General features: G+C 41.4%; 2 protein-coding genes across 5 annotated transcripts; both read right to left on the bottom strand.

The window, feature by feature from the left end:
* Positions 1-420: 420 nt before the first annotated feature.
* On the bottom strand, positions 421-19,804 carry LOC147267847 (sortilin-like). Of its 3 annotated transcripts, XM_086198921.1 has the most exons (21): positions 19,472-19,804; positions 16,105-16,197; positions 11,456-11,518; positions 11,301-11,374; positions 10,744-10,846; positions 10,027-10,188; positions 9,859-9,932; positions 8,434-8,483; positions 8,232-8,359; positions 7,763-7,907; positions 7,455-7,610; positions 6,683-6,795; positions 5,622-5,724; positions 5,340-5,508; positions 5,073-5,257; positions 4,804-4,993; positions 4,173-4,289; positions 3,101-3,206; positions 2,786-2,898; positions 2,579-2,702; positions 421-2,494 (listed from the first exon to the last, which is right to left on the bottom strand). In XM_086198921.1, exons 1-21 carry the CDS (start codon positions 19,697-19,699, stop codon positions 2,480-2,482), a joined length of 2,511 nt encoding a protein of 836 aa, XP_086055047.1. In that variant the 5' UTR covers positions 19,700-19,804; the 3' UTR covers positions 421-2,479. The 3 variants fall into 3 exon arrangements, with proteins under 3 accessions (XP_086055047.1, XP_086055048.1, XP_086055049.1); XM_086198922.1 differs by lacking the exon at positions 16,105-16,197; XM_086198923.1 differs by lacking the exons at positions 16,105-16,197; positions 19,472-19,804 and adding an exon at positions 11,986-12,550.
* Positions 19,805-22,238: 2,434 nt separating this feature from the next.
* On the bottom strand, positions 22,239-25,437 carry psma5 (proteasome 20S subunit alpha 5). Of its 2 annotated transcripts, none has more exons than XM_086200685.1 (10): positions 25,340-25,437; positions 24,984-25,034; positions 24,505-24,571; positions 24,280-24,406; positions 23,492-23,559; positions 23,294-23,401; positions 23,135-23,193; positions 22,953-23,055; positions 22,734-22,820; positions 22,239-22,512 (listed from the first exon to the last, which is right to left on the bottom strand). In XM_086200685.1, exons 2-10 carry the CDS (start codon positions 25,010-25,012, stop codon positions 22,435-22,437), a joined length of 726 nt encoding a protein of 241 aa, XP_086056811.1. In that variant the 5' UTR covers positions 25,013-25,034; positions 25,340-25,437; the 3' UTR covers positions 22,239-22,434. The 2 variants fall into 2 exon arrangements, with proteins under 2 accessions (XP_086056811.1, XP_086056812.1); XM_086200686.1 differs by lacking the exon at positions 25,340-25,437 and adding an exon at positions 25,121-25,205.
* Between the last annotated feature and the right edge of the window lie 208 nt (positions 25,438-25,645).

Genomic DNA, 25,645 nt, shown 5'->3' with positions numbered 1-25,645 from the left:
AATTCAGATAGTTGTTGTTGTTGTTGTTGTTTTTTTAAGGATTTACTGATTGTTAAATATTGCCTTAGCGTTGAAAGTAACAATTTGACAAATATTGTTTTATTGTAATTATTTATTTATTATTAAATCTAACAAGTCGTACTGCTGCAGTAGAATATGAAAAATTTGAATGGGAGAGCCAATTGAAACATATTTCTCATTACAATAATAAAATCATATCGTCACAATGGTTGGCTTTTGTACTTGTATTGTTTACTCTTTTGTAAAATTATAAGTTAAAAGTATTATTTCATTTGTGGAACCTGTGAATTAATTGAACCGCAGAAAAATGAACCCGTGTCAAAGAGATCGTGTAATTTCACTGGTCAAGTATTCTTATTAAAATGCTCCAAGAAAACAGGAAGAAATGAAGATCACAACTCATGGCCCAATATTTTATAGAAATTAGATGTACATGGTGGTACAAATGCAACTTCTTTCACAGCTCTGTAAATACAGTGCAAAAATAAATCATTGAATCCAGTAAATAGCTGGGACAGTTGTCTAAATAAAGAAGCATGGGAAGCTGCTCTCGTATGTGACAAGGTGCACCAACAGTCCATGAGAATAACCTCCATATTAGGCCAGCTTAAACAATAGCTTATTCACTGGGATATTTATTGCCTCTGCAAGAGGAAACAAGCATGAGCCCTGCACATTTGTCTCAAAGTTCACTCCTTACAATGTCGGTTATAAAAAAAAAAAATTAGCCAGCCAATATATCAACTAAGAGAAGAAACATGTATTTTGGTGCGCAGAATAAAGGTAGACATTAATCTGACAGCCTCCTAAAAGCAAAATCAGGAAATGGAAACATTTATCTCTTTGTTGGCTGGCATCTTCCTGTTTCTCAATTCATATTAGTAACAAAACAACATCTGCACCTGCATGAACATCATTACACAAATGCGTATTGGCTGATGAGGGAGATATCAGCAAGTAACAATAATAATAATAATAATAATAAAAAACAGGAACATATTGGTGTATACTGTTAAGCAAAAAATATAAAGTTCAAGTAAAGGGTTTGGGTTAGCATTATAGCTACTCCTAATGCTGGGCTAATGTGGGGTCATGTCTAAAATTAGAATAATGAAAGTGCTTTGGTAATAATAATTCAAGTCATTCTTTCATTTACACCATGCAAACAGGGACGATAGAAGATAGATGTCAGGTGTATGAAGCTGCACATTTTATTTCTTCACCGTAACTGTCGGCCATTTTAACATTTACATCCAAGAGTTTCACTTGGCACTGAAAGAAAAAAAAATAAAATTATTACCCATCGTTTTAGAGGGCATCATTTATTTCCTCAAAAATTAGCACAGGTAATTTATTTGACTGTGTCCAACTAAATTGTATTTTTAGAGGCCTTTCCAACTGCCAAAAAAGAACTTTACTTGGGTCTTTTTTGAATGTTTATTTTCCATTAGGTTTTACTTTTACTGGCATTTTTCAACATAATATTTTAGAGTTCTATTTACTTAACTTTTTTTTTCCTGTTAATATTTTGGATTTGCCGCATGACTAACTTAATTTTCAGACTCTCATTTCATATTGAGGTATTGAGGAAAATTTTGAAGAAATGAAAACCGCTGTTACGAATAATAATGGGCCCTTAGTAATTACTAAAAATCACCTGATTTTACCAGGACAATTATTATCACAATTTTTTTTCATAATAGTTTGTGTCCAAAAAAAAGGGTAAAAAAAAGAAGGAATTAGCATGTACATTAACAGCAAACTAGATTTGAGAAGTTTACCTGTAAAAAATATAGACCATGATGATAAAAAATTTCAAAATAACATGACAGGTTAATACTGCTCATAATCTATTAAAATGGATTGCGCTAGTTTAAAAAAGTACTTGTGACGAAATAGTGAGATCATAATGTGCAAATTGTAGTGACTTGTGAAACTAGTCAAATGAATGTTTAAATGGCCTGCTACATGCAACAGGAGTGGAGTTTATGCAACGACTTACATGATGGCAGATGTAAATTGTCAGCTACCGTATAAATGATTTATTGCTTTGTTTTATTGCTCGGCGCTTCCCTAAATCCTCTAGAAGCCTATAATATATCTCAAACTCCTCTCCTCTGTGTTTTACACCTCTGCAGTGCATCACGGAATGATGAGCCATCTCTTCTCAGGTCAGCGTAAAAGGAAACCTAACAGAATTCAGACTCAACCGTCTTTTACAGAACTCTTTGTGACAGAAACAACATGGACGGCGTAGCTTTTCCTTTTGTTCTGCGCTCCACCAACTGCTGGTTTTGATGAAGCAATGTGAGAAGTCCCCCTTTGCTGCTGTTGAGTCCTCCAGCCACCAGGGGATAGCGAGAATTGAGAAGCAGACGCTAATCAGCATGTGGGAGCAACAGGAGAGCCCCGGCATCATTGAGGACTATGAAAATGTAGTCTTGAAGAGGCTCAGACCTTATTCCAGCAGGTCCTGTGAAGAGACATAAAGAATAAAGAGTAGTTTATAGACAAAGTTCTCCTGAAAAAAGGGGAAATCATCCACAGCTTAAGATACCTGATCTGAATCCTCGTACTGAGCTATTCCTGTCTCCATGTAGTGGGTGTCCACATCATCCACTCCTTCTATTTTATTAGCTTCCACATTATCCCGCATTACAGAGTACCGGTGCACGAGGAACCTGTCGAAGACACGACTGCGTGTTAGAAACAAACAGGGAAAAAATGTTAAAATAGAGAAAGTAAATAAATGAGGTTGACTGACCGTCCTCCACAGACGTATTTCTTAACTACCCAGACGCCTGCGACAGCGCTCATCAGCAGCATCGCTATGACAACCATTGCTATGATAGCAGTGTTGGGGGAACCAGTTTCTGTCTGAGAGAATGACAAAGAGGAAAGGATGTGAGAACACACTGGATCCCTGATAATGACCAAAGAAAGAAGTCAGATTTTGTTATGTCCAGTAACTCAGGTGATACTTAAGACTCTCATCAGGAGCAAACACGTCACACAGCCACTGCTTATGCCCCGTCAGACCCTCACAGGTAACACAACTGTCAGGATGAGCAGCACTGACCAGAGAATCAGGCTGGATGCTGCTGGTGCACCTCCTCCCCAGGTCAGTCTCCTTCCTCTTGGGCTGAAAACCCCCCTCACACTGGTCTCCAGGAATCTTCCGGTAGCTGGAACATACAGTATGCACATTACATTTTCACCTATCCTTTCATAACTATTATCTCTGGGATCACCACAAGTTACTTATAATTAAATATATATCACATAGTTATTTTCAACATTTTTTGAATCAGGGTTTTATTATCCAGTGGCAAAGTGGTGCAGTGGTTAGCTCCAAAGTCATCAAGAGAGGACGAGGCTGATTCTCTAAATTGACCGTAGGTGTGACTGTGAGTGTGAATGGTTGTCTGTCTCTATGTGTTGGTCCTGTGATGGACTGGTGACCTGTCCAGGGTGAACCCCACCTCTCACCTGAAGGCTGCTGGGATAGGCTCCAGCCCCCCACAACCCTTAACAAGAGAAGCGGAAGAAAATGAATGGATGGATGGATGGATGGTTTTATTACGCAGTGTCAAACAGCCAGTATACAGGATTATTATATGGATTGATCATCTATTTCTAATGCATAACCACGAAGCCACAGTCAGTACGACTATAGTATGATTAGGAAAGAAGTAAACGTAGGGAAATGTCTTTTCTTAAGTGTTTGATCACTGTAGTGATACAAGTTGGGTTGGGTCATAGATGATTTTGCAAATTTAAAATGGTTCTGGGAATAATTCTTCCATTTCATTTAGCAGCTGCTGCTCCATTCATATTGTTCAGTCAACACTAAGATGCTGCTGCTGCTGTCGCACATACATTTCCCCTCTGGAATCATTCAAATGCTCTTATCTTGAGGAAACAGGAGCAATGTGCAAGGCATTTTATACTTGGACTTAACTTTCTTTTAAGCACTCATGTTACCTGTGATTTAAGTGTCTGCATGAGTTCTTTTGTGTTTTTAGGTGTATTTATCGTCTTATATTCTGTGTGTAATTCATCTTTATAATGATTCTTGGCAACCATCTTAACCGTAGACAGAACAGGGAGTGTGGGGTGCAAGGATCCGAGGTCAGAACAGACGCGCTCACCCCCTGGTCTGAAGCTCCTCGGTGGTCCCATTCAAACAGAAGTTCAGAGGACGACCCTTCATCTCCTCCTGCTCCACACACTCAGAGCTGTTCTCTGGACGGTAGTACCCAAAGTCACTGGAAGACAAAACAAGGTAACCTGTCCATCAGGACGTACAACAACTCAGCATTCTTGTGCATGATTGCAATAAAATTATCCTGAACACTTTGGATGATTCAGGGCATTTTCATGACTACAGTGTTTGGTCTGGATCTTCATATATTTTGTTTTGCTCCAGATCATAAAAGTCGGTGTGAAAGGTGCCTTGGACCACAGTCTGGACCCCTGACATCACACCTGTTTACAAATTCAACTTCTTCAGCACTTTGCCAAATCTGCGATGTGAAACTTAACCAGATCACATGTAAACAACATAACAAAAAAATGAACTGGTCCACACTTACAGGTGGACAATGCCCAGAAGTTTGTGGTTGAAGGTTCAGACTGCTTTGTCAGTTATTGGGAAATGAAACATTCTTTTTATATACGTGAAAGAAATTTGCCTTTTTGAGTAAAACACCTGGTCTCTTCAAAAGCAGGATGAAGAACTTCAGTAGAAACCAACTCTAGAGAGAACACGGAGGGACATACCAGTGATAGTCATCCACTGTACATGGACAGGGGGACAGACGCTTAGAGACAACATAGTCCCTCCCCTTCCAGCAGACTGAGTCTTTCCTCAAGCGGAAGAAGGTCTCTTTATAGCCCAATACGCAGCCATCGTAGGATCTGTTGGGGTATGCCGAGTGGGCCAGCCACTCTACATAGTCCTCCTCAGTACCTGCATACACACGCGTACCAGTTTAAAAATACACGAGTTTGAAAAGCCAGTCACCTCCCATCGCCTCCTGTACACTCACAGTCTCTGCTCAGGAGCTTCCTGAAGTCTATCGTGATCACGACCCATTTGGTGAAGTTGTTCCTGTAGCCCCACAGGCTGACATTCATGGAGCGAGAGCCCGGCTCACTGTCCATTCCGCTGAAGTGAAAAGTGTCACTGGTGAAGTTGTAGGTATGCCAACACTGGCCTTCATCAGTGGAGAACCTGTGTGGGGTCCAGAGTGACAGGTTGACGTGCACTAGAAATGACAACCAAAATAAATTCTATTCAAATCCCTTGTTCTAACTTGATTTGATTGACAGCTGAGTTGGTGTGTTCCACAGCCACCAGCAGACTTCCAGAGTCCAGTATAGCGAAGTGATGAGGGCCCTTGAGGGACAACCGCCACGAGTAGCCTCCATCGTCAGACACATACACGTCAGGCATGAGAGCTGACTCAGCATCTCCCACGCTGCCTGAGGGGAGGGAGGAGACAGGGGCAGAAGGCCTTTGACTATTCAGCAGGGTTATTCTCTATCAAGTAATCTGCGTGTGTGTGTTTGCATGTGTGTCTGTGTGAGTTCCATACCGTGTGCGAGAATCAGGCCCACTGCATTGGGCTGTGAGACAGGCAGCATGGGAACATTCATCTTCATGGTGGTACTGTACATGGCATGGATGTGAAATCTGCACTGTAAAAAAAACACACACACAAGCAGTACAAGCACAACACTAAATATCAGTAAAAATGTGTGATTATAGTTAAAAAAAAGTCCACAAATAATGCAGGACCATTAAATTTGCACGATGCTACAAAATGCAGACACTGTTGGTAACGCAGTCTCCTGTGAATGGCTGTGAATATTGATTGTGGAATGTTGTCTCATTCCTCCACAACAACTCTGCGGGATTCTGGGATATCTCCAAAAACAGGGACACAGGCAGGAAGACGCTGACGTACACAACACTGGAAAATGTTCCAAAGATGCTCAATGTCTGATCAACAGAGATGTTTTCATCTTCTAGAACTTGCATGCAGAACCAAGAGAAATGAGGCCGACTATCGCCACGGTGATAAGTGACATCATGACATCCGCGTTCCCTCGATGATCTGCAGTTGTGTCCGACCATTAATACAAGCCAGACAATAACTCCTCAGGACACTCTGATGACGACATCACATCAGCAAAGCGCTTGCCAACACAACACCAAACATATTGCAACCATCTGCATGATAGAGGTGAAAACAAGATGAATTTCCACTGAATATGAGGTCTGGTCGGGTCGGTCAAGGATTCTGTGGAGAAGCTCCTCTCAGGCTGGTGCGAGATTCTAGTTTCACCACACACCTCAGGTTGTAGGTGGTCACGCAGACGCAGCAGACAGACGAATGTTCCCATCCTGAGCTGGCATTGTGACACATCCTCAGGTCATACATTTGATTGCTGGAACTAACTTCAAAGGCAGCATGTTGTTAAATGACGAACACTTGCAGGTGCGCCGAGTCACTGAATGAATATGTCAGCTTGCAACATGCCAAATGTTGACTTGTGACATCTGCATTTACCAAAGAAACATCCTCACATAAACAGAAGCGGCCAGAAACCCTCACACCTCAGCACAGTTATCACTGAATATGGGATGTCTCACTCTGTTAGGCCTGTTGCTGGAGGATTCCGTGTCACAATTGCTGTTTTGTGGTTTACGCAGCACCTGCCACGTTGCACCTTGGTCGAAGGTGATCACCGTCTCCACCGCTCCATCTGTGAGAGACACCGTGAAAACTCACTCACTGGCATGACAGTCATTTATTTAAAACACCAGAGGACTTGCTTTACATGTTTAGGCCCCTTAACTAGAGCCAGTGAAACAGACTCAGCTAACAAATCGGCAAGATATTCCAGCAGTTTCTGCGGCATCCTGCTGCAAGCAGGTTTATATTTGATTGAGATGGATAATTAACACAGTGAACATTTATTTTGCCGTCTTCTAACTGAAGTTGCACGGATTCCTGACTGCAGGTGTCTCTTTAATGTGCTAAAAAACTAAGATATGAATCTTAACTTGGACCATCTTAACCTGGGAGAAATATCAAACATCATACAGAACCACATGAATAAACTGGATGTTCCCTTTTGCATAAATGCACGAAAACACTTTCATGTTTCCCTCTTGTTGCACAACCATGCAACAAGAACATAACCTTTAACCCAAGACCCATGTGACATGTGCTAAATTACACAGAAGGATGGTGACATTCCTTTCATTTCATCCTTGATCCCAACCACAGAGTTAAGAAACATCTACATGTAAAGTTCTTTAGAAACCGGTAGATTCATTTTGCTCATTTCAGAACATATATCATTGCTGCAGTGGGTTTTAATAACTCTAGATATATATTTAGTACAGTGGGTTGACCCACCCTCTGTGAGGATGCTGGTCATGTAGACGCCCTTGAGTGAAGTAATGGTAGTGAAGTCAGTGTCACTTCCTGTGGTGGTGTAGAGATGGCGCTCCAGGGACTTGGAGAACACGGTTCCTCTGTCATCTGACACATAGATTGTTCCAGACCCAGAGTCTGAAACACACACACACACACACACACACACACACACACACACACACACACACGCACACACACACACACACGGATTACAACACAGTAACATTTACTGAGAAAGATCAGCAGGATATTTCCTCATAATCCTCTTCTACATCCCTCCTGCTGACCTTCAGGATCGTCCACGTGCATGAATATCATGTCTTGAGTGGCAGCCAGGATGGAGTAGAACTGCTCGTGGTTGACTGTAGGAAGCTGCGCCATATTCCACACTTCACCTCCATCTACGGAGACATGGATCATACGCTCCGTACCCTAGAACACAAACAAACAGCTGTTATGAGGCTTACAGTCTTACAATCAGAGGGGAAACAGGTGGCACACACCTGTTATACCATCAATATGATGAATGATATGCTGAAGTAAAGAATACACCAACAATGTGAAGGGAATCCTGCAGTTATGAAACAAACAAATAACTCAAACAGGTGCAGAGATAACATGGTAAGGGGTCAGTACACCGACACACACAAATTAAAATGGAAAATAGATGACACACATTTATACCATATGTAGAGTTATGAAACGTGTGAAACGCCGTGGTAAATTTATGTCACACACAGACACATACACACACACCTTGCCAGTCATGATGGAGGCAAACACAAAGCGCCCTCCCAAAACAAAAGAATAAACTCTTGTTGCGATTGTTCGGAAACTTCTCCCATAGTCCGTCGTTTTCCTCAGCTCCAGCGTTCCTTTGTCATCTGTCAGAGAGGCTGGTGCTATTATACGTATCATGACATTACAAATACATGTGTGTGATTATGAATTTACTTACTACATGACCCCTTGTAGTTTGTTGTAAAGTAGATGCTGTTCTTTGGACCCCTGTGTATGAGATAAAGAAACGGTGAAGAAGGAATCTTGAGAAAGGAAAAAACTAATTGTGCTCATGTTTTAAACCATTTGAAAAATGCCTGAGTTCAAATGTAAATCTTCTTTTGGAATTTGAAGAGATCAGAGATTACGTCTGTGGTTTCTTGTAAGTGCTGTGTGAGCGAGGCGCACGTTGAAACCTGGGCCGTGCTCCAAGCCCTCTACAGCTTTGTTAGCTGCCAAAAGAGGGAACCAAGGTTTTCAAAAACTGCGGGATGAATAATAATGTTGTTGCTGACTCATGACTCACTCTGACAGCAGCCTCAGCTCCCTCACTTGCCAGTCAATTTAGATTGGGGCCTAAATGACAGCTGTGGTCACATGGAGCTATCACAATGTTCCCACAATGCAGTGCTAACAACCGCAGGTTGACACCGCAACCTCATGTGAACTCTGGTGTTCGAATGAAACCAGAGTCAGGCAACTGGTTCAAACTGTGGTCAGCTGGAATAACAGCAGTACACAAAATACACACACACACACAAACACACACACACACACTCCTGTTATATGAACAGAAACACAGTTGTACTGGTAGACGGTGCGGAGACAAACATGGATGAAGCTGCCACCTCTCAGTCATTGTTCACATTATTTATGTGTTGACCTGACTGGTTTACTCACTCCATGCAACAATATTCATGTTCTAGATGAGCGCCACCAGCCTGCCATTCACAATCCTCTGGTTGATCGAAGCGTCTTAGGTTTTAAGCTGCTCTTTATCTTTACGCTACGTCGCTCCCTCATCAAGCACAGTCAAGATAAGCACATAGCTACATCGGTGGACGTCCTGTTGGAAAGTGAACATGTCCATAACATACTCCCGAGGGAGCTATAATGACAGATCGGAAGAGAGGAGCAGCATCAGAGCCCACCTGAGGAATCCACAGCCTCTAAAACTTCACGGCCGTTTCCAAGAACCGCATCTTCCGCTTCGGAAAGTCTGACTTTGATGCAATTCAATGATCATAATAATGCAGAGGTAACTGCATCATGCCGGTGATTGGTGAAATGTACGAATGCATACTTTGTTAGTAGCTTTCCGCAAATGAGAAGTAAAACAATTGAAAAAAAAAAAAAGTTTTCTCAATGGAGTTTGGATTTGATGAGCTAAATTTTGACATGGAGGTTGCAAATATGTGCAAAAAGATGTGATGTAGATTTATCTCCACCTTTCTTGAATTGATTTCCACTACAGTACACAATGCTGAATGTTTGCTTCCAAAAAGTAGCATAGAAGTTATCGTTATTATTTGTTTTAGTACAACCAAGCAGAACCCAAAAGGTTTCTTCATGCATAAGTGACAACGTAGCAGACAAATCTCACCATCTGACCAAACAAACACTGTCATGGATCTTCCTCCAGGTGGTGCCAAAGTCCTCAGAGAGCCACAGGTCCAACTGAGGAAGGAAGATAAGACAAGGGTCACATGACTATTCCGTTCGATCCTATTAGGTGTCTAGTATCCATAAATATCTGTTTGTTTTATGTCACCGTGATACTGAGCGTCAGGATTGCGTTGCTGTCTCCAGGGTTGTAAATCATCTGAATGAGTGGCTCGAACGGCAGTTCAGATGAAATAAAGGTCAGACCGAAGTCCTGCGAGCGGAACAGTCGATAACCCCCGATTTCGGACACGTCGCCAGTCAGAATCACCTGAAACCAAACATGAAGAAAAAATGCATGCTTCCACATATGCAATGGACACCACCACGAAGCAGAATCAGTGTGTCAAGATTTGGCTATTGGACAAACGTTGGCTGCCTGTTTGTTGTTGTTGTTTTTATTTACTCGTGCAAATTAAAAAAGGTTTGTATTTCCTGTAAAGCCTTTTGTAAAGTGGGAACGAATAGTCGAGCCAACCTCCGCATGTTCCTGCAGAACTGATTCCGGAGTATAGCTTCATTATAGTATATTTATATTATAAGCACCTGCTTTTTCTTTTGGAAGCTGCAAGCCGAGATCTCCATCATCATCGTCACACTCTTTTTGTTAAGTGTCAAACAGCACTGAATACTTGTTTAAAAAACAAAAAACAAAACAGCAATTAGCTCCTTTAGCTTGCCAGTCGCATCCGGATTAAAATGAAATAATCTCAATCAGGGGGTTTCGCAGGAATGTTTTGCAACAAACACCTGGATCTGATTTCATCATGTGGCTAAAACCTTGTTAAGGATCTGGAGTGGAGGGAGGAGAACATCACCGGCTCACCTTGCCTGAGTGGTCAGGGCTGATGGCGATGCCAAAGTCTGTCTGGATGAAGGTGTGGTTGATCTGGTCAGTCACATCTTTGAAGGTCTTCCCAAAGTCTTCACTAAGACGGGGACAAAGTTGCAGTTAGAAAGTATCATCGCGAGAAATAAGAACTGCATGATTTTGAATTGTATGTCTTAAAAAATATTTGTCCAATCACCAATATTATCTTTATTTAAGAAAGAAGTTCAAATATTTACTTTTTGTCCACTGAAAAAAAAAACCCATCAGGATTGTGAATTTGGAAAATATCGCATTTGTCTTTATTTCCACAGCACTTCTGTTTAGATTCCTCGTCTTCTGTTCGCACAGAAGATGAGACTTGAGCAGAACTGGGCCGACAAACACAAAAGTTATTGGTTTCCTCATTAATGATTGGCAACAAGAGACTTTTGCTCATCGAGCTGTTATATTTAAAAGATGACAAATGTCTGCTGATATCGTGCTTCCCTGTGACAAATGATTTACTGCTTGCTTCCCATTTAGTGCGCCATCAACAGCCTCGTTCTTCTCACCTCCTGTACAGGTAGGACTGGCCGAAACGCATCATGAACAACGGCACGTGGAACGTGGTCAACACCAGCAGCACCTGGGAGACGAGAGTGGGGTCTTTACCTCTCTTTCTGCAGGTCTTGCATCATATCTCTTTCACACGTGTAATCAAACTCACCCCTGATCCATCCCCCACCCAGGCAAGTGACAGGGACCCCACGGTTTTCACTTTGAAAGTGAACTGGAATAGAAGACAGGGAAACGATCAATGTCGTTTCAGTAAATCTCTGGAACATTTGGAACATTTGTCCCGGAGGAGCACACAAACACAACTTCCCATAGTAGGAAATACACAAATCTCAAGGGAGTAAGTGTTTCTGTCACCCACTGCACACTAGACTCAACCGCTGAGGACAGAATGAACTGTCCTTACTGTCCAGAGCAACTTGGCACGCCGTGTGTGTGTGACCTACATTCCTGAATCTGTGACAAAGCTCCATCCAGAGAACAAGACAGTTCCTCCCGACAAAGGCAGGAGCCGTAGAGAATTTTACTACACCAATAAATGTTTACAGTTCGATTAAATCATGACACTACGGAAGTTTAAATGTTCACAGTAAAATAAACACATCTCAGTGTTATGTAATATTACAGCTAACGAGCAAAGCAAGGTCAGATCTAAACTTCACAACAAGTGGCTGCACGCACAACATTCCAGCGCGCTCATCCGGAGTGACGTTGAAGTGTTTGGTCATTTGAGCAACCTTTCTGGCTCCTGTCCACTTTGTTTAGAGTTTCTAGGAAGTTGCCCCCTTTTTTCATTTCTGCTGGCAGCGGAGCTGGAGATGTTTACAAGGTGATTCAGTCCTGCAGAGTCTGTGCGCAGCTCTATAAATCCACAGGAGACGGCCAGGTCTGTCTGCTGGAAAGTCCTTGTAAATCGGTCCAGTGGAAACTGGCCTGCTGCTGATCTCCAAGTGTGTGTGAACACAACTTTCCACCTCTCCTCCACAGGAATCACTTCATCTCACCCTCCATGGTTTGCTTTTAAATACCATGATCACTTGACAGCTTCTCCTCTTCTTGTTGTCTGCTCAAATGTCTTTACTACCGTTGTTAAAAAAAAAACAAAACAGTGAGACAGCGACACACCTCTCTGAGCAGCGTGGTGGTGTTAGCGAAACAGTTATCAGCCATTATACCAGGTAAGCAGAGGGTGCTCACACGGACAGCAGTACAAGTGCAAATCTTAGTACAAACTGTGGAAAGTCTGGTCTTCTCTGCTGTTTTGGTGTGTTTTTAACTGATTTATTTCATTTTTTCACCTGAAAAATGAACAGGCACAGGTAGCTTTAATATACCGTGCATCATCATGTATCGGCTTGTGGCATCTGTGTTCATTTTTCCATCTGGACGTTACCTGGTCGATTGACACAGCTGAAGATTTTTTTCATCAAAATGTGACATGCAGCGCGTCACAACTTTTAGACGAAAACATTTATTTATACCTGAAGGATATAAGCGTATATATATATATATATATATATATATTTGTCACTGTCCCCTCACAGCAAGAAGGTTCCAGGTTCAAGTCCCGGCTCCATCACAGGATCTTTCTGTGTGAGTCTCCATGTTCTCCCTGTTCCTGTGTGGGTTCTCTCTGGTACTCCAGCTTCCTCCCACAGTCCAAAGACATCAAGAGGGGACGAGGCTGATTGATACTCTAAATTGACTGTAGGTGTGACTGTGAGTGTGAATGGTTGTCAGTCTCTATGTGTTGGTCCTGTGATGGACTGGTGACCTGTCCAGGGTGAACCCCGCCTCTCGCCCGAAAGCTGCCCCTGCGACCCTTAACAGGAATAAGCAGAAGAAAATGGATGGATGTATACAATCAAAACCTTTAAAATGAACATGAGCAGAGAGGAATGCAGACCAACCACAATCTCACATGAAGCCACTTTCAGGATATGACATCACAACTTCCTTAATTCCCATTTAAAAAATTTGATCTCTGTAGTCAGGTCACAATGACAGACTGCAGGGACCGGGACCAGGTCCAGGACACAGCCTTGACAAATGCTTCTACCAGTTGCTTTCACACCTGTTTCAAATTTAATCAGCCGGGTGTTTACACATTTGTTTGGCTGAAAGTGCAACGTGACAGACGCTGACTTGAGCGGCTACAGTTCACTGAGAGGGAACCTCAAACAAGAGATAAATGTGACACTGCTGGCCTCTTCAACACAACCTCTCAAGTGTGAATTACTCAGCTTGCAATATTGAGCAACGATGCTGCAGCACGCACACACACACACACACACACACACACACACACACACACACTGGTAGGAGGGAGGGAGGAGAGCAGTGAAGTCGTCCCTCAGAGGTCAGACGCTGACACAGTGAGCTCCTTGTTCCCTCGGCTCTGAGTTTTAACCTTTCTGCTTGGCCAGTGTTTACACACATAAAACATCAGAGGAGGAGGTCAGACACTCAGCTCTGATCTAACACATGGAGCTGTGTCCGCCGGCCCTCTGATGTTGGCCTCAATACTGGACAGAGAATAAGCTGCAAGGTATTTATGTCCCTCGTGGTATTCTTGTGGTAGATCATCAGAACAGAAGGGAAGAGCAGCTGAGGACCACAAACATAACTGCTTTTTTAAATTTGTTTTAATTTTCTCATTCATCATTACATCATTAATCTATAACATTTTGCAAGACAAAAAGAATTGAAATTTCAGTCTAACACTAAAAAAAATGAATTTGGCGAAAATGCGAAGCAGCAGTTTATTATTTTTTGATCATTTGGAGATCCAAAAACTGACTTAATAAGAATTCATCTGAAAATGATCCCCCCCCCCCAAAAAGTAAACTTTTTTTTTTTAAATGACATTGCACTTTTATTAAGCTGAGACTCTCAACCCCACAGGAAACTTCTGAGAAAACAAAAAGGGGGAGAGATATCCAAACTTCTGATTCCTAGAATCTGCCATTGGCCCCTCCTCTCTGCCCCATAAACCCCACATCTCTCAGACTCCACGTCCAAGTATTCCTTCTCCATTAAACATACAATAACATGTTTTCACCAACTTGCAGCCAGTGTCAATAAGTTAAACAAAACACTGACATTTATTTATTTTTACCTCGACCAAGGAGGTGGTTTTCACCCGCGTCTGTCCAGACGTTAGCAAGATAATACAAAATCTACTCAACTGGTTTTCATGAAACTTGGTGGACGGCTTGAAATACGGACGAAGGAGGAACCCCTTGGATTTGGGCTGGATCTAAATCACTGGGTGGATACACAAGGGCTGAACCAGAATTTGCCAGGCTCTGGTGTATTGGGGGCGCGTCCTTATTGACCCGCGTGAGCCAAAGACCATGGACGTGAGTTCTTCCTTTCTACCCGGAAGCCAAACTCTTTTTGGCTTCATTTTCACGGAAGAAAGTGTTTAACCCTTCCTTTGGGTGACAATTTTCAACTTTCAAGCATCTTTTTTTTTTTTTTTTTTTTTTAACCAAAATGAAAGCAAACTTGTCTTTTTTTTCCCACACAATCGAACATCTTAGGCAGAAAGAATCACAGATTTTGCTCCATGACCTTTCTGGTGAGACGAGTGATGTAAAATGACCTCAGTGAGACCAGGATTTTTCGGGAAGGAAACTGAGAAGTGGGCTTTTATTAACTCCCTTTAATACACACGTTTTTGACCACTACAAGAAGTAGTAAACATTTTCACATGCAGTTGATTCTCCACTCACTGCAGGAGAAACCTCGCTATGACAGGTAGAGAGTTTGAGTAAGAAGTTGAAAGGGGAGGCTCTGAATTTTGGTCTCATGCTGAATCTCTGCATTCAATTCATTTAAATTAATCTATCAATATTCTACCCAAGATTTCTCTTGATGTATGAATGAAACGAGTATAACTGATATATATTGTTCTTGTTTGTTGCCTAGACACCCCCCCCCCCCCACACACACACACACACACACACACAAAACTGACAGGAGTAACTTTGAAATACAAATGTTTCTATGAGGGTTGTATATCTCCCCTGACAACCCCACATTTTTATAATTCCCTGCCCCCCCCCCCCGCCCACTATACGGAACATCAACTCTTCCGTTTTTCTTGGTGCTCCAACAGCTGGCTGTGACCCAGCTACATAACATGTTTTTTTCTCAGTTTTGTTGTTGTTGTTCACTTGGAGTGAAAACGAGGCTAGGTTGTAAACTGGACAGACAGACACATACTCTCTTATCAGACCCAACATAGCAGAGAAAGCAGGATAGGAGGAGGCTAGATTTGTGCTAATCAGAAGAGAGGGGAGTGTCTGCTGCTGATCTAAATGCTCACCAGACTAAATCTGCACGAGGGAGCACAAACAACGTGGGGAGTGACTGCGAGGGAGACAAACGGTAGGAGACTGCCCTCTGACAGCGAGGCAAATTGTTTTCATGCTCTAAAGCTGCTCCAGGTGTCTGAACACACACACACACACACACACACACACACACACACACACACGCGCGTGCACGCGCGCGCACACAAAGCCTGTGGTGTTCTGTGGCTTTAGAGCACACAGCTATTCTTCAACATTCCTCTGGACATCAAGGTTGTTCTTGTCGCGCTTCCTATTACAACATGTTCACAACTGAAACAACAGAAGGTGTGTTTGGATGCAGGAAGTGTGTGATTGAAAAGAGGGGGGAGGGAGGGAGAGAGAGAGAGAGAGAGAGAGAGAGAGAGAGAGAGAGTTTTTAGGCTGTGCTGCCCGCCTGCTAGTCTCAGTGACAGGTAGAATTTAAAAGCTCTCCCCTCACATTGACAGGATGAGACCACTTGACTCTTCTTCTCGTTACTGACTCCTCCCACCATCCACCTCTGGCCAAATGGATCAAACCTGGACAGACTAACTACAGATATTCAGTGTAAAAGCGAGGATGAGACTGTTTTTACACATTTGCAGCTTTTCTTAGGGTTTTGTGTTTGTTTTTTTACAATTATAAACTGGACTTCTTTACATTTCCGCTCCGATCTGAACTTCACGGGTTTCTCAGGGCCAGTGCTCAGGGAATACAAAAATTTTGATCGTAATATATCACCTGCATTTCAGTTTTACAATGAATTTTATCCCTGCAATTGCTAGAAATAAAAAAGTAACATATTTCTGTATTGATGTTATTGCACAGCCCTACTACCCATACATCTGTGTCGGGCTGACATCTGCCTATAATATCCGCCACAGAGATTTTATCAGTCAAGCTCTAATTTTTGCCTCTATAATGGATAAACCCATTTTCACAGAGTTTATGAATGATAGGGAAAATATTACGGCTGCAACTGTTTAAACTTGTTTATTAATCTGCAGTTCATGCTGGTGAAAGGCTACAAGAGGATGAATCACAGTTTCCTGGTGCGCGAATTGGCCTGTAGAAAATCCACGAACCATCAAATCTTTGGCTTTTTTTATTTTTTTGCAAGAAATGTTTAAAACATTAATTTCCTGTCATTAAATTAATCCAACAACCGTCCCATCTCTACCATCGACACTCCGGATTAGGATTGTGGGATTATTTTTCTCACCTTCATTCATATCAGTCACTGTAATTATGATGATAATTATTCGTTTTATTTATTTGTTTATTTAATTTTTCCACATATGAAATAAAAGTATACTGTACACTGATATTGCCAAAAATAATGTGAAGGAGAACTGCCAAAAAACCCTCCAGGGCCCTTTAAGGTGTTATTCTCTAAGCAGCAACCAGTCAGTGGTGCAAGTCAAATACCATCTATGACAAAAGACCAGAGAGAAGAAGGAAAAAGTAAAAAAAAAAAAAAAAAAAACTAAAGAAAAAAAATACACAAAAAGGAACAGAAGCAATATTCATGAGGCATAAACAGGGCCCAGTTTATACTGGCAAACTATACGGAAAGTATTGGGACAGAAGAAATTATTTTGGTGATTGATTTTTCTGAAATGTTACAAGGACAAATTTTACAGAATTCGTTGGCAGAGAATTCCAAATTTTGGAAACCTCTGCAGATTACACTCAGTTGACTTTGAGAAGTGCGGGAATGAAGAGCTCTGAGGAGACAAGAACTACATATGGATCCAGTATGAAGAAAATTGATAGTTGTATGTAAACAAGTCAGAGAAAGGACAAATAAAGCCATCTTGATGAAAGAGAAGCTGAGAGGAATGTCTTTGATGCACATCACAAATTATTCTTAGGACTCATTTCTGGAGACGGTAAATGGGTTCACTTTTGTTCCGATGAGGATCAGCCCAAACTATGTCACAATGATTGATATATCAAGTACTATAGCGTCACAGCTACACCAGAATTTATTAAATGCTGGATTTTACAAAGTATATCAATTTTCTTGGCCATTTTTGTCATCGTGTCTCTTCTGTGCGATTTCCAGGCGAGGATTCATAAATCAAGAACATCCAGAAATCGAATGGTACCCACTCTAAACATAGGAGTATGAGGGTTTTGTGAGGGTGCCAGGATCTTTACGTGAGTAGAAGACACTTGCGTCTTCAGCAAATAAAAATTTTTGACAACTTGTCATAAACATTTGGGAGGTGTTTATATATATTTCTCTAAAAAACACAAGGGTCCAAGAACTGATCCTTGAGGAACACCATATGGAACAGCACATACAGGAGAATTTGTTCCCTTATAAGAAATATACTGCCGTCCGTCTTTAAAACTTGTGAACAAAAGCAATGATTGGTTCCTTACTCCTAGATTTGGGAGCAACTGGAGAAGAATATGGTGATAAACGGTATCAAATGCCTGAGCTAGGATAGGTCCTTTCCGTCTCTAGCTTTATAGAATTCCTTTTTTAAATTTGTAAAAAAAAAAAAAACATAAATGAGGAATGTTTCTTTGTAAATCCATACTGATGTGAGTATATAATATTGTGCTTATCGAGATGATTGATAAATCTTTGACAGACAATTTTGATCAAATATTTTGCATAACAGCAGCAACAATGGAAAGGGGCCTGTAATTGCTGGAAATAGTTGGATCATCATCTTTATGAATTGGAATAATCTTGGCAATATTCAGTTCAATAGGAACAAATCCCTTTTCCATTGACAGACTGTAAATATGTATTAAGGGTTTTAAATTATACTCATGACTGTACTGCAATAATTTACTAGCAATAATATTACAGCCAGGAGAAGTATTTGTTAGACTACCACATATCTCTCGTGCTTTCTCCTCTGTGACTGTCCTGAAGAGGACTGTGGTTGTAAGGTGGATTATTATCAACTAGTGTTGCTCTTTTTTGTGTTGGGAATGCCATTAATTGTTTTCCAGAGAAAAGTCATATCATACTTGTTTTTGGATACCTGAAATGACGGAGGCATTGTTTTGCTCCTCTGATATCACCGTTCAATTTAGTTCTCTAACTTTTAAGTTGGAAAAAGTTTAAACAGAGCAGGGCTGAGGAGATATTTTTCTATACGGCCGATGTTAGGACTTCAAGGATTTTATGATGGCTGAAGTTAGCCATGGTTTCATTTGTCTGCAATGAGTTGCGGTTGACACAAAGAGGAAAACACAGCAGACGGGCTTGAGAAATGTATCTCATATGCTTTCAAAAACAAAGGAAGAAATGGACAACACTTCGGACTCAAATGAGCCAACTTCCTTCTCCATCTCTCTCAGATCAGCAATCTGGGCCTGGGAGAGCTGAAGGCTGGATTTGACCGCCTGCGCCTCGGACACCATGCCATCGATTCTGTTATTTGTCAACTGTTTTTGTTAAAATACATGACATTAACCATTTGTCTGTAGAAACATCTCCACATACAATGATCTCTTCCATCTTGTCACGTCATGACAGCTGATCACTCAAAGTTGTCTTTGAACACAAAATGTTGCTTAAAATTAGTAGTTTGCAACTTTAAAATTGTAAAATAAAACTCATCAAAAGATGAAACTTTGGTGGGCCAAGGGACTTGAGCTGCAACACAGGAAGTTGTTACCATGAGTTGAGATGTTTTTACTGGACAAACTTTTATTGAAGCAAGTTTCCCTTCTTGTGTATGTGATACGAGGCAGTTAACCTTGTTTGCACTTTTGAGATGATGATTCCGCTAATACTCCTGACCACAGGCACTATTTAAATACCGGAATTGCCTTAAAAGCGGATTTAGCCACTTACAGTATGGGTGTTGTTTAGCAGGGAAGACACGGCTCCAGGAAAACTTGTACATGTGTGTTCATTCACTCCTGCGCTGCGTTTCCAGAGATTCTCCAAACTATGTCGCTCCTCATCACTGCTCAACTCCTTCCGAGGCCTCCTCACACCTACGTTCTCCTCCGCGACGACAACTCCTCCGAATGCACATGAAATCAAACCGAGTGTCACGATGCAGGAGACGGAAACCATGTTTATTGGAAGACTAGCCAGCTTTTGCTCTCAGAGAAACTCATCTGTCCCAGCAGCACTTTGCTCCACATGCCCCCCTCATCCCTAAACGCATCCTCAATAACGGCCCATCCACCACGGCAGGTGATTGGTCAGGACCAGAATAACCTGCACTCCCATTGGACAGCGGGAATCTTCCTTGGCTGCTTAATGCCGATTTTTTTTTTCTGGTTTTAAGCGCCCCCTAGTGGACTAACTAGCAAAGGCGTTGTTGGAAATGTTGCATTACAGTCAGCGTGACATTTATGTTTGTTACTCGTGATGACTCCAATTTGATTTTTTTTTTTAAAAACTGCTTGCTAAATCGCTCCTGACTAGAAGTAGACAAACCAATTTTTATTGCATTTATTTATTTTATTTCTTTGTAGGTAAACATAGTTTTTCATTTATGTCTAAATACAATGTTTGTTTAGCTTCCATGTCAAGTGACGCAGAGGGGTCCAGCAATTAGGACTGGAATTAAAAGATAAGACACTCCTCTTTTAAAACATGCTATTGTCTACTGTCTTTTATGAAAAGGCTTTGGTGCAAAACTTATCATTTTACATCCACAGTGCAAGATACAGTGTTGTTTTAGTGGGGTTTTCAAGAGCCTCCATATCCTGGGGACCCCAGATCTGCATGTCATCAGGACTAGGCAGAATATACAGGACACGTATTCCTATACGTATTCCACTGCAAAACACTTTTATTTTATTTTATATTTTTTCATGATTCAGTGATAGTTTTTCTCCAATAACTTCCAAGTCAATTGTCCCCAACTGGAAATACACGTTGTGACTTAATTTCCTGCTTTTTATTGCCTCCTATATCTTATATGAATATTCTTGTGCAAAATCTTTTTTTTTATGAACTGTATACTGATTCAGTATTTCTTTTTTTCCATAGCTCCCATGTCAAGTGACCCTGGGGAAACAAAATCAGCACGAGCCATTTGTAATAGAATTGAATAATGGTGTGTAAAGGCTTCTTGCTGGCACAAATCAGCAGTAGACGAATGGTGATATATGACACACACTCTTTTATTTCATGAGAATTTCATTTAAGATTTGTCAAAACTTGTGTTTTTTCTTTCTTCTATCGCCTACATGTCAAGTGGTCCACAGAAGCCCTCAGCACAAGTCATCTATTTTAAGCTAGAAACACAGGATACACCTCTATTTTGGAATTTATGGCCTGATATATGAGATATTCATTTCGAGTTGGAATCCATTGTTTTCCATATACTGTAAAATTTAGTTTTCTTCTTTCTTAAACATCCTCCATGTCGAGTGACCCAGAGACTCCAAATAAGCACAGGCTAGCAGTGCTCGGATGGATATATGACATACCTCAATTTATTGCTTCTTGTATAGGTTTTTGATGAGGAATTCTATCTGTAGCCTCTGCTTGAACTTTCTTGTACCTCATCTTCATAATTCCTCTTTAAGGTCACAGCTGGTCTGACCCCAGGGCCTTGGCCTGGGTTTGGGAGCGAATTTGTGGTGCCTTTCACGTTCGTATATTTGACGTCAGAACACTCTCTGTTAGTGCAGCTGACACCCACGGCGCCAGCGTGGTTTAGATGTGCAGCTGTTTAGACTACCTGAAGGTTACATTTGTGAAGAATGTTCTAATTCAGTGATACTGGGTAGCGCCCGACATTACCAGTATGACTGTTTCCAAATGTCGGCACAGATGCTCCGGCGGAGCCGACTCAGCCTCGTCTCACAGCGAACCTTGTACACCTGTCGTGGACGTCCAGTAGTGGTCCAGTGTAAGGCATCTCTGAGTCCCCAGCCTTTTTCTTGCGTCTGATGAATTCCTTCATCACATAAAATTCCTCCCCAGTTTTCATCCAGAGCAAAATTCAGTGTTTTCTTTTTTCAGTAGTTTTTACATCAAGTGGTGCTAAGAGTCCAACCAGCACAAGCCATCAATACCAGACTGGAGATGCAGGACACACCTCTTCTTACTGGACGTTGTTTCTAACTGTATTTCAAATTAATATTTTTTCATTCACCGGGAAATAATTCAGCTGTTTGTCTTTTTTCCCCAACAGCCTCCATGTCAGGTGACCTAGCGGCTCCAATCATCACAAACCATGAGTACCTAGAGTAGAAACATAGGGATTACAGGCTTTTTGTCAGGAGTTTCCCTGTCATGTGACATGGGAAAATTGCAAATGAGACCATAAACTGTGATCAAATGTGGCCGCGTCGGTGTACTTAGCACACAAGCAAAGACAGAGATGGGGGCATGAAACAATTCCTCAGACCCCGGCAAATTTATCAATAATCAAAAATAACAAATGGATAAAGATCCAGATCTTTCTGATAAATGAGGTCTCCTAAGATACTTTTATGACTTGGTGTTGCTCTGAATATAAGGCTGAAGTGGTAAACCCCAATAGTGTGAAAGAAACAACAGACACACAAGAAACTGCAGAGTCAGATCAGTCCTTGAATACAACAGTTTAATTGTGGTACTGTTTCGTAACAAAAAAATACCCCCCCCCTCCCCACCCTATGTTTTCCTGCCGCTTGGTTTTAAGCACTGGTCAGACTCCAGTGCAGCTGTACAGATGCTGAGAGAAACTTCATATTCATTCCAAAAAATCTGAGTGCAGCAAGATCGAGAATGTGCTGATGGAAAGTTGTGGTGGTGTCGGGACATTCAGCCCAGGTGGACTTCCTGTCCCACATCCCTTCTCTCTTCTAAATGTCCTTGATGACGTCCTCCAGCTCCTCTTTGGAATACATGTGGAAGGTTTTCCCAGGCTCTACTGTTGCCAGCTGCAGACACACACAGGATGAGGAAAGTCTGGGGTTACAAATTTACAATATTTTAACTATGAAGTTCCTGTAAAAACAAACAAACAAACAAAAAAACACACAAGGAACAGTGGAGGTGTTTAACTCCTGTTGGGTGCGTTGGATGTTTTCACTGACATACAAACAGCAGGGATAAAACTCCAAACAACACACAGTCACTGAAAGTTATGAATTAAACTGACCTCAATGTTGGTGGCGTTGAGCTTCTCCTCCATCACCTGCTTCAGAATGGTGAGAGACGACTTGATAGCATCTTTTAATGTCATGGACTAAGAGAGGGGCAAACAAAAAAAATGGCAAATCTCTGTGACTCCTTAAAGCTTTGGGCTGATTACATCTCAGAATCATGGCTGGAAGATGGCTGCCTGTTGACCCTGCAGATGTAGTGGTGGGTACTGTACCTTGTGGTAGACCTCTTGCAGAGAGCTCTGTGCACCCTCCGACGCTGAACCGATGGCCCGAGCATCACACTGCACAAAGGTTCCTGATGGATCCATGTGGTACCTGGGTTGACAAAAAAATCGAAATGTTAAAAATCAAACTGTAGAATGTCTGGTAAGAGCATACAGCAAAACTGACGTACAGCTGGGGTCCTTTTTCATCAACTCCCCCGAAGAGAAGTGCAACACCGAATGGTCGACTCTGTAGGCGACAACAAGAGAGCAGAGACAGTAGAGCACAAGTTAGCTTGAACATTAACCGTCTTTGAAAATCCCACAAATTGAGTAGATCCTGAACTGACCATCGCACCGGGGTCTGCATCCTCCTCGCCAAACTGCAGTGCCAGGTTGGACACAGCCTGAGTCACGCTCTCCACCGTCATCGTCTCATTGTAGGTGAACCAGTGGTTCTAAGAAAGAACACACACAAGTTAGACACACACACACACACACACACACACACACACCAATCAAACAACGTATGATGAAGTAAAACACACCTGTGTTTCCACTCTTGCTTTATCAATTAAAGTCTTGGCATCAGCTATCAAGCCGCTCATCGCACAACCTTTGAAGAGGAAAATACAAATCAGAGCTGTCCCATTAGGAGAAATGTCACATCTTTCTAGATCAATGAGGGGAGGGGAGCTTAACATGAAAAATTCATCTTGATTTTTAAAAAAAAATGTATGGTAAGGTAGTTATGGGCCTGGCTGCACTGTGAACGGAACAACTCCTCACGTTGGTTGTAGTCACTCCAATAAACACACGCACCACGAAAACAAACAGCACCAAGTACGACAGATCCGACGTGGCTCAACAAGAAAAACCAAAAAAATATTTTCTGAAACTAAGCAAGAAAAATGAGCAGGAGTCTGAAATAGATCTGAGGTCTGAAGTCACAGACTGCTGAAGCTGTAAATGCAGCTGGAATAAAACAAAAATGTTGAGCCATCAGGCTGGAAAGGGATCAAGATGTCCAAAAAGCAGCTGTGCTCGCAGCTTCAAGTTTTATCTATGACCAAACATGATATTGCATGTTATGAGCATGTGAGTGAACGGATTTAGAGAGAGACATTTAAAGCTCTGGCCACATGAGGACGGGAAACATAAGGGTGATGAGCAGCCTGTCTGGTTTAATTGAGGCACCAAAAACAAGGATATTCCCATATTTTACAGTTTTATAGAACACATATTATTCATCTGCACTATAAAAACTGTACAAGTTAGAAAAATACTAAGTTCTGAATCAATAGTCAAATGTGAGGTTTGATTATTCAGTATTTACCGATGTGGCTGTCGATCTCCACAATCTTCTCAATGCTGTTGGGCTCCATCAGGGGAGAGGTGATCCTCTTCTCCACAGCCAGACACACCCCCTCTGATGTCTGGATGCCGATGGCTGTGGAGCCCAGCTGGAAAAGACAGACCGGATCAGAGGAAACATGAGTTTCAAAATGACATTTCTTTAAAATATCACATAAACGCTACACATAAAATGAGCAATATTCACCTTTATAGCTTCAATAGCATATTCTACTTGGAACAATCGTCCCTCAGGGGAGAATGTGTTCACACCTCTGGAAAACATTTGTGAAAAACGGTTATTATTATTAATTGCTTACAATTGTTGCTGAAAATTGAGCACTTTAGTACGCGAGTCTAACAGAGCAATGATTTACCGTCAATAATGGCCAGATTGATGTCAAACAAGGATTCCATTTAAATAAAGTTCACGTAAAAAAAGTTGTCCATAACGAAAGTGAAAACGGACCAACACTTGCTAAGCTAGCTAACTAAAGTTACCCCCAAAAAGTTGCATCAGTGATTGGACTAACATTAAATACATATTTGAGACATTTAATCGTCAAACCACAATACTGGCGGGACAAAGACAAAAGATGCTGTTGTGTAGTTGTTATTTTTTCATTTCTAATTAGAGGCGCTCAATAAATGACAAAGCACTTTGAGTTGCAGCACTGCTTCACCTACCTGTCATATTCCGATCTGGTCAAAAACATCTTTAAACCTTTAATACACGATCTGCAAAGATAGAAAATGGAATTACGACTTTCGAGCAATGAAAATTATTATTAGTGAGTTAAATAACGTAGTAACAGGCACTTAACTGTAAGTTTGCCGTAACACTGTGACTAGCTAGCTAATGTTAGCGGCGATACGGAGCAAACATGCTAACTACCAGACTATCAGGCGACTGCTAAACAGCTAAAAAGAAAATTTCATATCAAGATCAAAACAACATTGAAACAATTCATTTATACATAATAAAGAACAAACAAATTATTGCATTATCTTATTTTGATTCTTCAATGTGTTAACTCGTTTACCTCCAGCCACAATCCCTTCAATGAGTTCGCTAGTTTCAGGGGAACCGTCTATGGTGTTGCATCCATAAGTTCCGGTTGTCTGACAAAAAGGAACTGACGTTCCGCGTCTGAAGCTTTGCGTACAGTTTATTTTAGTGTATTTGGGATCGGTTAAGCACTGAAATGAGCAAACGCGACGACTGTTCCTGAATTAATCAAACCAGTAACAGTGTTGAGAACAAAGTAAGAAGACGCCTTTCGAACATAAGCAACAATAGGAATGCCTTCATGTAGTTTAAAAATAAGAATATTTTAAACTAATTAAAA

Source organism: Aulostomus chinensis, chromosome 3 (assembly GCF_037954235.1).
Source record: "Aulostomus chinensis isolate RoL2024-O1b breed Wild chromosome 3, RoL_Achi_v1.0, whole genome shotgun sequence".
In the NCBI taxonomy this organism is placed as follows: Eukaryota; Metazoa; Chordata; class Actinopteri; order Syngnathiformes; family Aulostomidae; genus Aulostomus; species Aulostomus chinensis.
The sequence above is the reverse complement of the archived record's forward strand: the minus strand, read 5'-3'. Positions and strand labels throughout refer to the sequence as shown.

Coding starts and splice junctions, on each gene's coding strand:
- LOC147267847 (XM_086198921.1), bottom strand. CDS start 19,699: ATGGTTTCCGTCTCCTGCATCGTGACACTCGGTTTGATTTCATGTGCA. Junction 11,519..16,104: donor AGTGGTCTCATCCTGTCAAT/GTGAGGGGAGAG, acceptor CTTCTATTCCAG/TTCACTTTCAAAGTGAAAAC. Junction 8,360..8,433: donor AAACTACAAGGGGTCATGTA/GTAAGTAAATTC, acceptor CCTCTCTGACAG/ATGACAAAGGAACGCTGGAG.
- psma5 (XM_086200685.1), bottom strand. CDS start 25,012: ATGTTTTTGACCAGATCGGAATATGACAG. Junction 24,572..24,983: donor ACCAGATCGGAATATGACAG/GTAGGTGAAGCA, acceptor AATGTTTTCCAG/AGGTGTGAACACATTCTCCC. Junction 23,560..24,279: donor GGAGATCGACAGCCACATCG/GTAAATACTGAA, acceptor TCCTCTTCAAAG/GTTGTGCGATGAGCGGCTTG.